The sequence below is a fragment of the Zalophus californianus genome, chromosome 3 (genome assembly GCF_009762305.2).
Source record: "Zalophus californianus isolate mZalCal1 chromosome 3, mZalCal1.pri.v2, whole genome shotgun sequence".
Taxonomy (NCBI): Eukaryota; Metazoa; Chordata; class Mammalia; order Carnivora; family Otariidae; genus Zalophus; species Zalophus californianus.
This window is the reverse complement of record NC_045597.1, coordinates 70,868,324-70,883,688: the sequence shown is the minus strand read 5'-3', so window position 1 is coordinate 70,883,688 and position 15,365 is coordinate 70,868,324. Positions and strand designations below refer to the sequence as shown.

At 40.0% G+C, this 15,365-nt stretch overlaps 1 protein-coding gene across 3 annotated transcripts in view; it reads left to right on the top strand.

Moving 5' to 3' along the window:
- The window catches only part of TEX26 (testis expressed 26), a 30,504-nt gene extending 15,476 nt beyond the window's left edge, over positions 1-15,028 (top strand). For 2 of the 3 annotated variants that reach the window (XM_027590215.2, XM_027590217.2), the window contains 3 exons: positions 7,133-7,309; positions 9,029-9,190; positions 14,395-15,028. In XM_027590215.2, coding sequence (XP_027446016.1) covers positions 7,133-7,309; positions 9,029-9,190; positions 14,395-14,486 — 431 coding nt within the window. In that variant the 3' untranslated portion in view covers positions 14,487-15,028. The remainder of the gene's footprint in view (positions 1-7,132; positions 7,310-9,028; positions 9,191-14,394) is intronic. The other variant, XM_027590216.2, reaches the window with a different exon arrangement.
- Positions 15,029-15,365: the final 337 nt, after the last annotated feature.

The following is a 15,365-nucleotide window of genomic DNA, read 5'->3' as shown; positions in this document are numbered from 1 at the left end:
AAACATGCTGTTTCCAATTATTGCTATATTTATTTATTTTTAAATTTTATTATGTTATGTTAGTCACCATACAATACATCACTAGTTTTTGATGTAGTGTTCCACGATTCATTGTTTTCGTATAACACCCAGTGCTCCATGCAGTACACGCCCTCTTTAATACCCATCCCCCCACCCCCTGCCCTCTAGAACTCTCAGTTTGTTTCTCAGAGTCCATAGTCTCTCATGGTTCATCTCTATTGCTATTTTTAAAAATTAAAACTTACTTTTATTAAACTAATGCATGCATACAGTGAAATCAAATAGTAACATAAGGGCTTATTACAAAATAACAGCAGTTCTTTGACCCCATTGGTAATCAACTCAATCCTTTCAACTGTTTCTTATGTAATCCTCCATATTTTAAAATAATATGCATATACTGCTATTTTTGATTCATCAATTTTAGACATTATTATTGACTTCCTGTTATGGTGGTTGAGGATTTGGCTCTCTTGTAACTCTTTCTCACACCCCTTCCATCCATTTTCTCAATAATTATATTACAAATTCTTGTTTAATTCAATTGCTAATGTTTATATTGTGATGATATGATGATATGATTATGTGAACATTCACTGCTGAGCCAGGTGGTGTGGTGATTTTATGATTGTTTCCTTTCCTTTTTGTTTTTTTGTTTTGTTTTGTTTTGTTTTTTACCAGAGTTAATAATTGAAATTTTTTTTCATATGCTTAATCTTATATGTTCCTGTCACTAATCTTCTCCAAATACTTTGTCACATACTTACCAGGATTTTTTCCAAACACGGTTTCAAACACTCTACCACTTCCAGTATTTTTCCCAGAGATGATCTTTCTGACTCCCTTCATCATTCTCCTCTAATCTAGACTGGTTTTTCTGTGGATTTGCTGCCCAACAGTGCCGTGGGACTTCCTTTTTCATCATTCTGGGAATTGCTTTGGCCTCTGCCTGCCTGCGTTGGATCTTGTTTCCTCTTCCTCTTTCTTGTCCTTCTTCCCTGGTTTTGCTGAAGCACATCTTCCAGTAGTTTCCTAAGAAAGAGTACATGGGAGGAACTTTTTTGAATGTGTTCTTTCCTATTTGGAAATGTCCTTTTTTTCTTCCTTGTTCTTGTCTGATAGTTTGGCTGGATATAAAATTCTAGGATTGATAATCACTTTCCCTTAGAATCCATTCCTCCAAATGTCTTCTAACATCCAGAATTTATTTGTCGAAGACTGATGCCATTTTGGTTCCTGACCCTGTTGTATTTTTTTTTTCCTGGAAGCGTTTAAGATCCTTTCTTTATTCCTGACATCCTAAATTTCACAGCTGTATGCATTAGTAAGAACCTTTTGTCATTGATTATGTTGGACATTCAGGGGCTCTAGAAGCTAGAGTCATGTCCTTCAATTCTGGGCATTGTTTCCTGCATAGTTCCTTCCTACTTTTTTCCCATCTCTTTTCTCTGTTCTCTTCTGGGACTCCTATTAGTTGGATTGATCCTCCAATTTTCTTACCTTTTCTCTCCTAGTATCTTTCTCTTTGTATTTTTCTTTTGCTAACTGAAAAATTCTTTACCTTTTAATGTAGCTCTTCTATTGAATTTTTAATGTCCAAGCTCTTGTTCTTCCTCTTGCTAATTTTTTTTTTGTTTGAAGAATAAAATTAATAAGCATATTTACTGCAATATATAGACCCCTGCCCTCAACATGATTTTTTTTAAACAGCATTCTGTTCTTGCTTTATACATGTAGTAATTCTCTTACAAATTTTAGGATATTTATGATATATTTAATTTTCAACATTTTCATCTATTCCTTGCTTTGTCTCTATTTTCTCTGAGCATTTTAATGGTCTAATGAAAATTTGGTCTTTTCATATTTACAAGAGAGCAGAGGCAGATTTACTATCACGCTAATAAAACTTGTCTCAATTCTGTGGACACTTCTTTTTCTTGAAGTGAGAGTATGCAAAATATTTATCTCTAAGGTTCACAAGACCTACAAGGGAGATACTCAAATCTGATTGGAAGCTACATACAGAGATGGGGTTTGTTAGCTGGTGCTTGATTTAGGTGGTTAGTTGATAAGCTCTCTTTTTGTTGGGAAACCCCCAAATGCCTGTATTTAAAGGTCAGTTTCTTCAGGGAGATAAACACTTGGCTGTTGGCATTCTGAGAGCAGGATTGGGGACGTAACTGGGATCTTCCTGCATGCTGTGCAGATTCTCACTGAACCCTTCTTTTTCCTGTTCAGCATCCCACTACACCTACCTTCCACTGTGCCTGACATCCTGGCATCCAGAGCTTCTTTGGTTCAGTTTTGCACCTAATAAACTTCTGGTTAGGAAAGGATGGCCAAATGACTGCATGAAGTTAAGAGGATGGCGCAGGAACTCTATTCACTCTGTATATAAGCTTTCACCCAAGCCTCTTGTTTTCAGCCTGAGCTGCAGTACCTGCCTTCCCCTGTACCTGTTACAGAAGCCTGTTGGCATTCTATAGTATGGATTAGCTCACTGTTTTGTTATCCCCTTCAGCAGTCACTTAGTTTTAGCTTCCTCTACTTTGTTAATTCATTTGGCACATTTGTGTTTGATTTCCATCTTCTAAAAATGTGTTAACCTCTAATATACTATCATTCTGGTGAAATTTGGGGAAGGAGGAGCCAAATATGGTATAGATGATCTTTTATGAATCTAAACTGGATCATATTATTTTATTGTTTTATTTCACTGGCTTTGCATTGCACTTTGAATAAAATCCAAGTTTCAGTTCCTTCTCTCTGTTCATAATGTCCTGCAAGGCTGGTCTAGACTTTGCTTCCCTCCTCACCGTTCCTTCACGCTCCATCCCCCTCATTCACCAGGCTCTGGCCACATGGGCCTTTTTTTAAATCCTATAGGATGCCATTTTTCCCCCCACCTTCAGCCAGTGTGCAGGCTGTCCCTTTTGCCTGCATTGTTCTTCTCCCAGCTCCTTCTGTGATTTTACTGTGTCATTTTATAGACTCCAGCTTAAATGTCACCTTGCCTATGAGAGCTTTCCTTACTATTTTATCTGAAGAGGTGTGCCACCACCTCATTTGTTACCTTCTAGGGCCTTGCATTTTCAGTTGTTTGTTTACTGATTCTTGTTTGTTGTTTTTGTTTTGCTCTTTCCTTCACTATTCAGTGGGTGCCCCAAAGGCCTTTATTCACTCAGAATCTAGTGCAAAATATATAATCTAGTCCTGGTGTAGAGGAGATGCTCTGTAAATATTTGCTGAATGATGGAAAAAATATATGGGAAGTACACTTTTTGAAGTTAGGCGAGTACAGAATCAAAGACCTCCATACTTCAGATAAACATTAAGGGTGATGGGAAGACATTTGAAATGTCAGCATTCCTAAAAGATGTCTTCGAGCTTCTAATCAAAGTCCTTTCAGTGTGCACAAATTACCATTTCCCCATGTGTAGATAAATACCCAAGACCTGCCAAGAGTCTCTCCTAAATCTCTTAGCTCCATCTGCTTCTCTTCCTCCCCAAAGCCACTGCTACCCGTGTCTCCACCTTGGATGACCTCTAATCCAGCTCCCTTTTCCAGTTTTGTCACCTCCAATCCACAGCCCATCCTATAGTCATAGCGAGTTTCCAGGTGTGCAAATTGATATCACCTTCCAGCTGAAAACCCTTCAGTGACTCCCCATTATCCTCAGGATAAAAGCTAAATGCCTTAATGTGAGTCTGTGCAATCTGGTTCCTGCCTGCCATGCCAGCATTCTCCCTTGCCACCCCCCACACGCTCCATGAGACCCACTGCCCTCCTTCCTCCGGACTCACCATGCCTCTGGCAGCCTTGTGCCTTTTGCACACACTGCCTTCCTATGGAACACCTGTCCCTCCCTTCTTTTAGCCTATGTCTACCCGTAAGTTACGTCTAAATATAGGCTTCATTTCTCTCCTGGGAATCTTCTCTGATCCTCTGATCCTCCAAGACCTTATTCTAATCTCTTTTACAGCGTTTATCATCTAATATTGTAATTCTCTTTTTATTGCACCTGTTTCTTTAATGCTTTAAGCTTCTGAAACACAGGGACCGTATCTTATCTTTGTATCCTTATTATGGTATTAAGGCAATTGAGTGAGAAGCACTGAAGGGTGCTCGTTTCACATTCAGACTTGGAGAACTTGGCTTTGATGAACTGGGACAGCAGAACTAGTTCTCACTTGACTGTAGATTATGGGGTCCCGGTGGTTTGGAACATTCCTTGCTGTAGATGTACTTTTGAACTGGGCCTTTCTACAAATGCCACACTAATCTTTAATGGGCCAGTTTCTCTCTCTGGGTTATAGCTACTTTAGTGTAGTATCACTGTTATCAAGAGGAAAAGAAACAGTGGGAGGTGAGCTCCTGAGGAACAGGGATGGCTCCCTGGGAGGAGTCCAGGCCTTGGAGGTGCTGTTAGCATTGGGTCTCTTTAGCTCTGAGTCATTGTTATCCTGTCTGTCCAAACTTCAGTACCACTATGGGGACTTCAGGAGTTGGTTGGATCCTTTGTATCAAGAACTTCTCTTCTTAATAATGCTGAAGGAACTCATTAACATGAAATTTTATAAAGGCAATAAAAGCATTAGTTGAGAAGAGCTAAAGATTACTGTAAACATATATCACATAGTCACTAGGGTGTGGTTCAGATTATTCCTGATTTTTTCTTTCACTCCCTCCTTAATTTGATAAACATTTAATGAGGTCTGTTACTGTAATAAGTGCTAAGGTAACAATGAAGAGTAAGACAATATTTATCTTCAAAGGAACTCAGCAAGTCTAGGCCCTGATTTTTGTCTTTTCTGGGTCTTCAGCTCCAGTTGCTCCACTATGCTGGTTCATCATGCTCTGCGTGGACCAGCCCCTCAAGACGCTTTGCAAACTGGTTCCTCACCTCTCCTGCTTCACCCTCAGCTACTTCTCCCTGCCCTGCATATCTCATACTCCTGCCAGCCAGACCATACTTCAAAAACACACTGCGCACCTTTTGCTTCAGTGTTGACACATCATCAAAGCACATCCTTTGCTATGTCTGCCTTTTAATTCTTGTCTTCCTTTCCTCCCCTAACAGAGCTCATTGTATGCTCTCTGGCCTTCTGTAGCATCTATTGAAGGCTCTGAGGGAGTGATTCTTAAGCCTATGGGAAGCTTGTTCTCAGTGTAAGTGCCTGGGCCCCACTTCTAGAGCTTCTCAATGTCTGGGATGAGGTTCAGCAAATATGTTTTGTAAAAACCTTCCTTGGTAAGTCTGATGCATTATGGTTTCAAGTGTTAGGGTTACAAGACATCACATTCCATATCTGTTTGTCCTGTATGTATCTTTCTCATCACACTAGGGTGGGGTTGTATCAAGGTAGAACAATGACTACATTATATTTAATTTTGGCACAGAACACATATAGGAACTGAAAACATTTGTTGAGTGGTAGCTCTAGGGAAGAAGGATAAGCATACATATCAAGTACTTCAACAGGAATTTGTTTTTCTCCTGTAAAGCTATTAGCAATTTACACAAACCAAGTTATAGACGGTGCTTACCAGGAACAATACCAGATGATTTTCCAAAGTATCTTAAGGGATGTCCCGATATTAAGCCCTAGAGTTGCCTCTTCTCTATAACCTTGTCTTCTCCTTGGGCAGTGTATGAGGTCATTATGAGGCCCATTGAATATCACGTCCTCTTTTCCTGAGTCATCTAAATGAAGAGGCAGCATGTAGGGCGCCTGGGTGGCTCAGTTGGTTAAGCAACTGCCTTCAGCTCAGGTCATGATCCTAGAGTCCCAGGATCGAGTCCCACATCGGGCTCCCCACTCAGTGGGGAGTCTGCTTCTCCCTCTGACCCTCTCCCCTCTCATGCTCTCTCTTAGTCTCTCTCTCTCAAATAAATAAATAAAATCTTAAAAAAAAAAAAAAAAGAGGCAGCATGTAGTGAAACTTTCTCTCACTCTTCTGGTCTAGACAGAAATCTTTTTTTAAAAAATCAATATTAAAATGCTCTTGGATGTCAGTAGATAACATGATATATTGTTTGATGTACATTTGAATTTATTTTGAAAAGACCTATTGAAAAATGAATTCAGAACAAGATTCAAGTTTAGTTTCAACAGTAATTGGCACTGTTTGGATATAGTGCATGATATCCATGTCTTTAACACTTTTGTCCTGAATAAAGTTGGTGTTATATGATGTGCCTCTGAACCAACACTTGATGGCAACGATTAAGGATGAACTCATTCTGAGGGAGATGTCTTGCAAGTCCTCTATTATCTGGTAGTGCTTGTGGAAACTGGCATTCAGTCAGTGCTTCATAGATATTCAATGATTATATATTTAATGACTAGTTGTTAGCAGAGTGATTTCAAGGAAATAATAGTGCTATTGTCCACCAATGACAACAATGTTACACAAAACTATGGGATTTCTTTGAGGGAATGTTTATCTTCTTGTGAACATTTAACTCCAGTGGCTAAATGTGGGGATTATTTCTATTTGGCATAAAAAGCAATGTGTTACTTTGCTTCAAGTGGTTCTTTGCCAGGTAACAGAAAATTAATGATATGCACTGTCCCATCTAGGGCTGCCAGATTTAACAAATAAAAATATAGGATGGCCTGTTAAATTTGAATAATTATATATAGTAGATAAACAATGAGCACTTATATACACTTATACCAAGAAATTATTCATTATTTATCTGAAATTCAAATTTAACTGGCATCTTATGTTTTATATGTCAACCCTAGCCTTATCTAAAATCTCTCACTCTGCTCCCCACCCCTGCCCCAGGGACTAGGCAGGCCTACTGGAAAGAGGAATGCCTTCTGTGTCACCCAGCAGAGCAAAAGAGCCCCCCTAACTGATATAGGATATCTTCGTTAGAAGCTGCTTCTATCATTGGAGCGTATACTTCCTGTGTCTGATAAAGCAGAAAGTTATTTCTTGGTTGAAATGTCCATAAAAACTACATTGATTGTACCTCTAAATACAAGAAGAGCAGGTTTAGTGTGATCAATTGGAAGGTACTGCCAGAAGCAAAATGGGAAAATAGGATGTTATTTTAAATAGCTTACAAGGACTTCTGCATTTGTAACCCCACCCCAGCTCAGAAGATTAAGGAAAGTTCTCCCATGTCTCTGGAATGGAAAAAGTTACTTCCCCGACCTGCAGACACTGAATTTCGACGGAATTACCAAGTTCCAGCTAAAATTCCTGAGTTGCAGGATTTTAGTTTCAAATATGGATGCTACTCAAGCCTACCAGTTGCTTCTCAGGGTCTAGGTAAGTACACCTGTAGCTTTTAAAGCAACTTCATAGATTCTGTCCTTGTTCCAAGATTCTTCGGCACACGGGGCCCTGGCAGGTAATCTTGGTAACGGTTATGAAGAATGCCAGCGATCCCTGCATCCCTGCAAGGAATCAAAACTATGCCTAGCTTCAAACCAGGGAATGAGTAAGCCTTGGAAAAGAACTGATTGCTTATGCTATGAAATGAGTACCTGCTCTGCCTGGCGGAGGGGGAGGGGAAGGTGGGGTACTGGGCGAGGGTGGAAGCAGTTGTTGGGATTGGTAGACACTTCCCCTTTATAAAACAAAAGGAAGGACTTAGTTGCTATCAAATGACCAAAAAAGAGACTGGGTAAGACTCACATTAGATTTGTCAATTATCCACTGGAAGCTTAACCACGTGGTATATCCATCAAGCATCTTCAAATTTGACAACCATTCTATTCAAGTGATCTTTTATGATCCTGATTTCTATTGTTTTCAACAAAAAAGTTTTTAGAGGTTCCATGGCCAAGCCACCTCGACGCTACTGGTTAAGAGTATAATTTGGTGTCAGTCTGAGATAGTGATCTATTCCTGGCACGGAGTTGGAATCAAGTAGCGCTGCAGACAAAAATCACGGGATGGAAACTTAGCATCTCGAGGTTAGAAGACAGCCTAGAAGTCACCTCGTCTAGATCCTCACACCATGTGGGAATCCCCTCTATCCCGTCCTTGGCAAGGGGTGATGTCGTCACTCTTTGGGGGAGTGCCCCCCCAAGGCGACTCTTTCATTTTTGGATACTGTTGGAAAGTTCTCAACATCTGGAAACTCTCTTGCATAAACTTTGGCTTTGGTTCTTCTACTTCTTACGGAGGTTAACTGGTATAAATTATCCTATGAAAATCTTACTACATATCTTCCATATTCTCTTCTTAAAACCTTTCCAGACCTTATAAGCACTCTTCTCGGGATGTAGCATCAAAGTGCCCTCACCAGTCTCTTCCTCCCACCGGCTGGTGGTCCCTGTAAAGGGGACACCTGGAACCAAAAACAGTATTTAAGGTGTCCTTAAGATTTACAAAGATTGGGCGTGTTGTAGAAATTAGGTCCTCACATCATGTTTTCATTGCTTTTTTTTTTGTCACGATAATTCCATGACTATCAGAACCCACATTAAATGAGCAATACTCAGAATCAAACATAAATGATTTAGGTTTTGCTTGCACCTGCTACCCTTATTAGTCTGGACGTGCAATGAGTGCTGGATGGACATACCATCACTGCTCATCTGCACTCACCTGGGTCCCTGAGGGACTCCTCAGTGTGTCAGCCCAGGTCTGCACAGGAGATGGTATGAAAGGGAAAGAAGCTTCTATGAAGGCATTTGTTTACTAAGGAGGTAGTGAGTGCTACTATCCCAACACGCTGACCTGCAGAAGAGTCGATTTCAGGGAGAACTTTTCTGAGCATGGTAGTCACACTTGAGTTTCTGGCCATCAGCCCCAGTCACCCCCACTGCTAGCAGCAACCATCCTGAGTCACAGCAGCTCTGCATAGCCTGGATCGTGGGAGGAGTTACTCCTACTGTGCCTCGCTTTCCAGTACCTCAAGGATGCTCATTAAGCTCCAAGTGGGGCTCATGGCTATTGGGAGCGCATTTGGCAAATAAGGGCAGGAATTCTTTGCTCAGTGACAGCCTCCATGTCTCTCCTTCCCCTGTGTTGCTCTAGTCCCTGCTGTGCTATACAGCCACATGAGGATTCAAGAACGCAAAAGGAAGCAGACTACATACCAAAGCGATTACGGAAAAGCCTATCTGGATTTCTTAACGATTTTAAACTCATTTACTCCCTCTCAAGTCACAGAGTACCTTCAGAGTGTTTCCTACAAAGGTAGGAGGAGGTCTTGAGTTACTATTGAATGAATTTACAGATCGTAACACATTGCTTTTTATGCCGAATAGAAATAATCCCCACATTTAGCCACTGGAGTTAAATGTTCACAAGAAGATAAACATTCCCTCAAAGAAATCCCATAGTTTTGTGTAAGCCTCAACCCACTGAAAAGAAATTTTTCTTAAAAGAGGCCCCAGTGACAGTAGCCCTGCGTATTAAAAAAGAAACATCTAGCCTTTCACTCCTTTCTGATCTCACTCATTTCGCTCCTTCAACCCGTGGTTGCATTTCTCCAGGATGATTTCTGGTTTTATTACAGTTAAGTGATTTCTTCTGTGGGTGTTTATGCTGTCTCACAGTTTTGTTTTATGCATAATCTTTATTTCCTGTCTGATGGTTCTTTTGGTGACAGGCTTTTTAAGGTACATGAGAATCTCTGTGTAGAACATCCGCCAAAAGAGCAAAGGCCTTTCTCAGGATGGTGTTAGTTCATTCTGTGTAACAAAGACTTATCCCGGCTCCGGGCCTGGGCACTGGAATCTGCTTGGGAGCATTTCAGGGGCAACTGGTCAGTCTGTGCATTTGTAAGAGTCAACTCAGAGACTAGGAGGTGGAGGAGAGGAAACTCTGCCGCCCTCAGCATCCACTGCTAGTGATCACACACCCTGTTACTCCCCATTTTTGAGCACATGCCCCAATGCAGACGTATTTATTTCTATAAAGTGTATTCATACGCCACTAAACTAGTGTATTATGTAAGTTATAAAACATACTAAATGCTGAAGACAGAAGTAAAAAGCGATACAATATAATGTTATAAGAACATAAATATGTAGACTATAAATATAGGTTCTAATATTTCTTCCCGCACACCATGGACCATCTTATACCTGCCACTTGGTGCTTCAGGCTCTGTGGCGGTCACTGCCTTGTTTTGTGCCCTGTGGTCAGGCTTAACTTGGAACTTCCACATGCTCCTCAGTAACCCTCCAACTGCTCCCTGCCTCCTGCCTGCCTTGGGTCCCCAGTCTCTGTCCTTTGCCTGTCCCCAGCTACAGTCAGAAGAACTAGGTCCTCTGAAATCCTCACCAAAACCCTGTTATGCTAGGATCTTGTGCCCCACATGAAACCGAAACCCTGCTGTAGGCAAGACCGGCGAGGGGGTGTGCACGTGTGTGTATGCGTGTGTAAGGAGGGAAAGAGGGTATTTTCCATGATGGCAGACTGAGGGTTGATGACCCAAAGGCCCTTAAAAGAGCTCGAACGTTGGGTTTCAAGAAGCACCAGAAGCAGGTGTTTTGCCTCACTCTAAGGCACAGGCAGAAGCCTGTGTTTGCCACTGGGAGCCTCGTTCCTCTGAACAGCAGCTTCTGGGCCAGTGTGACACTTCAGAAGGAAACCAAGAGGCTCCTTGAGGTCGGCTGCTACTCAAATCTTCCCAGAAGGCAGAGCAGAAGCTACCCATCAAGCTCCAGCCTGCTTTCCATTCTTTTTCCCAGCTCAGGTTCATATATATAAAACTGTAGTCTGCATTTTGTAATGTGTTCTTTTCACCTTTGGAGCCACATCTGTTTGACCCTACAGAGTGCGCCCAAAGCAGTTGCTCCCATCTGCCCAGGGACTTGCAATACAGGTGGAGTTGTCGCTTCTCAGCCTGCATGGACAAACCACGGTGGCTGCCGGCACCTCTGTCCTTGGTTGTGTGTGTGTGATCTGTAATCGAGCATTAGTGGTGCCCCCCAAGGGTGAACTGAGGACTCGGCAGGTGCTTTGACATCCTCTGCTCTACTCAGAGCTACCTTCTCCAAGATTCCTAAGCCTAAGCTGATTCAGTTGGGCTTTTCCAGTTGAGTTTCCTCCCCAAACAAGTGACACATGATCTATTACCTAACAAGGTAGCTTTAGGGCCAATCTAGACCTTGGTTGCTTTTCAGGTATCCTGCTTCCTAGTGCCTTAGGACGGCACTGCGGGCAGGTACCCAGATGCTCAGGCCCCAGAGCCTTGACATTCTGCACTGACTTGGACGTTTGTAGGATCTGCTTGCTATGGGTTTTAGTTTCTCTTTCCTAGTTTTGCTTGCGAATGACCTACTCATCAGCCAGCTATGCCAGAGGCTGACAAGCAAGTAGGAGGTTCCCTCTGAATTCTTATGCCCCAAAACTCTTGTCATTTTCTTGTCATTTAGTTGTCATTAATGTCTGGGATGACGCTAATGCTTTTCGGATGGTGAGTGTCTCAGCAGAGTTCATGTGTGGTAGGGCTGAGCCAGTATGCAAGAGAATAAAAAACTTGGCAGATATACTAGGCTGAATGAATTATTACTACCTTGCTTAAAGTATTTTACTGGATTATCCCTCTTTGGCAGTATTGGTACCTGTTCTGGTACATTTTGAAAAAGAGAGGGGAACATCATGGCCTAAATCAGAGGGTTAGGGAGATGGTGGGGTGAGGTTGGACAGAGCAGATTCCAGGAAGACACGAAATGAAGCTAGGGAAATAAGGAGGAGCAGCTTAAGACAAACCATTTGTTTCCAATAATTCTATGTTTTGCTATTTGGTATTGAGTTTCTCTATTATAACTTGAGAGATTTGAACTAAATGAATTTAGTGGCCATTTTGTTTTCAAAATTGTTTTAATCTCGAGTGACTCAGACCACCCAACAGCTTACTCTTTGGGCCTCTGTTATCTCTTGGTAAAGACTGTCATCTCCCTACTTATCCCCCCCCCCCTTAAAAGACAAAATTATCTGAACTCTGGTTTTCAGAATCTTTCAGCTATCACTTCCTCCCCATCTCTTCCAATCCAAACTCCCACGCATATGGCTATCCAAAGGGTATTTCTTCCTAGGCTGTGATTCGGTATTGTTAAGAATATATTCAATGACTCAAGGAACTTCATTGACTGAATACCTGTAATGCTCACTTGATACAAAGATAAATAAAAAACAAATCCTCTTTTTCAAAGAACTTGTCATCAGGTGTGGGAGACAGACACATAGGTAGAATGTGATAAACTCTGTAATTGAAATAGTCTTTGGGTATATTAGAAGCCTGCTCTAAGAGGTACTCCCAACCCCCTGGATTAAAAGGGCATTAGGGAAGGCTGCTCCAAAACCTCTTTTAAAGGTCAAGGATGAATCAACATGATAAGCAGAAGCAGGGACATTCAGAGGGAGCAGAGGGAACAGCATAAGCAAAAACATGGGGACATGAATCTGCATCTATGCATAATAAATACAGGTAGCATTTGAATTACAACTGGTAGCCTTCTTGAACAGTTGTTTAAGTTGATATTAAATTTGATACCATCTCATCTTTTTTATTCATTCATGCTGAACTTGATTCATCTTATATGCTTATCTTTGGCATAAGGAGTCCTTTTTTTATTCGTTTGCTTGCTTATTTAAAATTAATTCTTTGGTGTAAGATTCAAAATAGAGATATTTTAGGCTTAAAATGACAAGGACTAAAACTAGCAAATGTTGAGAATACGGAGCAATCCATTGCTGATAGGCATATCAAATAATAGCATCACTGTAACATTTGTAACAGATCTGGCAGTTTCCCATAAAGTTAAACCTATATTTACCCCCAAGACCCAGAAATTCTATTTTTGGGTATTTACCCAAGAGAAAAGAAAACATGTGTCCCCTGAAGGACTTATACAAAAATGTCCACAGCCGCTGTTTTCTTAATAGTCCCAAACTGGATACAACCCAAATTTCCACCAACAGCAAAATGTAAACAACCTGGCATACTCACAGAATGAAATGATGCTAGGTAATAAAAAAGAATCAGTTACCGTTGTAGTCAACAACATGAACTTCAAAAACATGATGCTGAGTGAAAGAAGCCAGACACAAAATCTTACATTTTGTGTGATTACGTTAATTCAAAGAGTTCCAACAGGGTACACTTCTCTGTGATGAAAGAAATCAGGACAGTGACTGTCTTGGGGTAGGAGTGGTGTTGACTGGAAAGGAGCTTGACAGGTCTTTGTGGAGTGGTGGCAGTGATCTTATTATATGGGTACAGGTTACATGCACACAAGTATCAACCCATCGAACTGCTCATGAAAGACCAGGGTGTTTCACTGGTGAAAAGTATACCTCAATTTAAAACAATGTTAAGGTCAAAAAAGATATGGAGTAGGGTAGGGATGTTAGGTCACAAAAACAAAGAACCATGAATAACTGGAGAGTAAGCCAGGACCACACACACACATACACACACATACACACACACACACTCCTGATCTTTACATCTCAGCTGACATTTCTAACACTGAGCATGGTAACAGGGACATTGAACATGATAGCATGTACCACTTGCATTCTTCTTTTCTTTTTTTTTTTTGCTGCACGGATGACAATTGCTAGGAGTGAGAAAAAGTATACAGCTCTACTCTGTAATATTAAAAATATTATATTTTTATAATATGATATTTATTTATAATATATAATATAATATTTAAAATATAATATTAAAATATTATATATATGTAATGAGAATTAGGGAACGGTAGCTGTTCAGAACCAGACAAGATTCCTTTACTTTCCAGATGAGGAAATGGAGGCCAGGGAGCTGAAGGGCCCTCTGGTGGTCAGTTGTCAGTCAAAGATAGCAAAGCACACCAACAGTTGGTGGGCAGAAAAACAGCCCCCCACTTCGAAGAAACTCTGGGAACCCATAGTCTATATTGTTTTTTTGTCATCGCTATTTATTACTGTGTTCTCAGGAATAAAGGGTAAGGCTGTCCCATTTATTGTCTCTTATGGACCAGGCCCTGTCTAGGTGCTTCACACACAGCATTCCTAATCCAGTCCAACAACTGTGTAAGGTTAAGTCCTATTGTATGTATTCAAAGATGAGGAAATGAAGAATGGAGAGGTCACATGACTTACTAATGTTCACCAGGGCAGGACGGAAACCTAGGTCAGTTTCGTTCAAAACGACATGCTCTTTCCGGGAAGCCGTGCTGATCCTTTGAATATTAAGTTTACTCTTTTTAAATCAATAATTATACATACAATTGTGCCTTTTTTAAGTGTTAGACATATACCCTTTGATTATTTTGGTCTCATCAAATTTGTATATAGATTACTATTATCTGATACTTGCCTCCCTCCTAGAATTTCTCTATTTAGCACTTAAATAGTTAAATGGAAAATTTCATCCTGTTTTTCTTTGTAATTTTCAGACAGACAAATTCTCAATCGCTTTATCCGTTCTCACTGTGACTCTGGCATGGGACAGAAAAATAAAGGAAACAGTTCAAATGAAAAATATTGAAAATCAAAAAAAGCACTGGATCATTTCCTCAATAATGAAAAAAAATAAGATCCAAATTGTTCCAAATAATATATTCATGGCTCTGTGTAATTTTGTTTTGTCTTATTTTGTTTTTAAACGATAAAATCATTTAAGGCCATAAATCCTCCCCTCCCCCACCAATGTATCCCATAGGTCTTGCTATAATGTTTTTTTCCTATTCTCTACTGGATACTTAATTTGTGGTTTCAATTTTGATTTCCTCTTTGACCCAGAAATTATGTGGAAGAGGCTTCTTAATTTTCCAATAATTAGAGGATTTTTAAAAAAACTTTTCATTGTTGACTTTCTGTTCAAAGTTTTTTTTAAAAAAATCTTTGTTTTGGGAAATTTAGCAAGGTTTTCTTTTATGCCAAGTATGTGATTAATTTGTATATTACATGAATATAAGAAGAGAAAAAATGTATAGTTTATTGTATTTCTCAAATCCCTTATATCTTTGCTATAATTGCATACTTGAACGGTCAAATTCTGAAAGAATAATATTAAAAACATCCCACAGTAAAAATGTGTTCATCTGTGTTTTCTTGTATTTCTAGGGTTTCATATATATTTATATAATATATATTATGTATATATTTGTATATGTAAATATATAATATATATAGCTGCTATGTTGTTTATCAGTGTTTATGACTCATACAAAGCTTTTTCAGTGATTAATTTTTTTCCCCCACTACATGCTATTCCTCTTTGACTTCATTAATAATTCTGGCCATGAATTGCATTTTAACTGATAATTAAGGTTGCCATTCATGCTGGGTTTGTTTTTCTTTACCTTTTCTTGGTATATATTTGCCTTCCCTTAATTTCCAATCGTTCTTTGTAAATTTCTTTCAG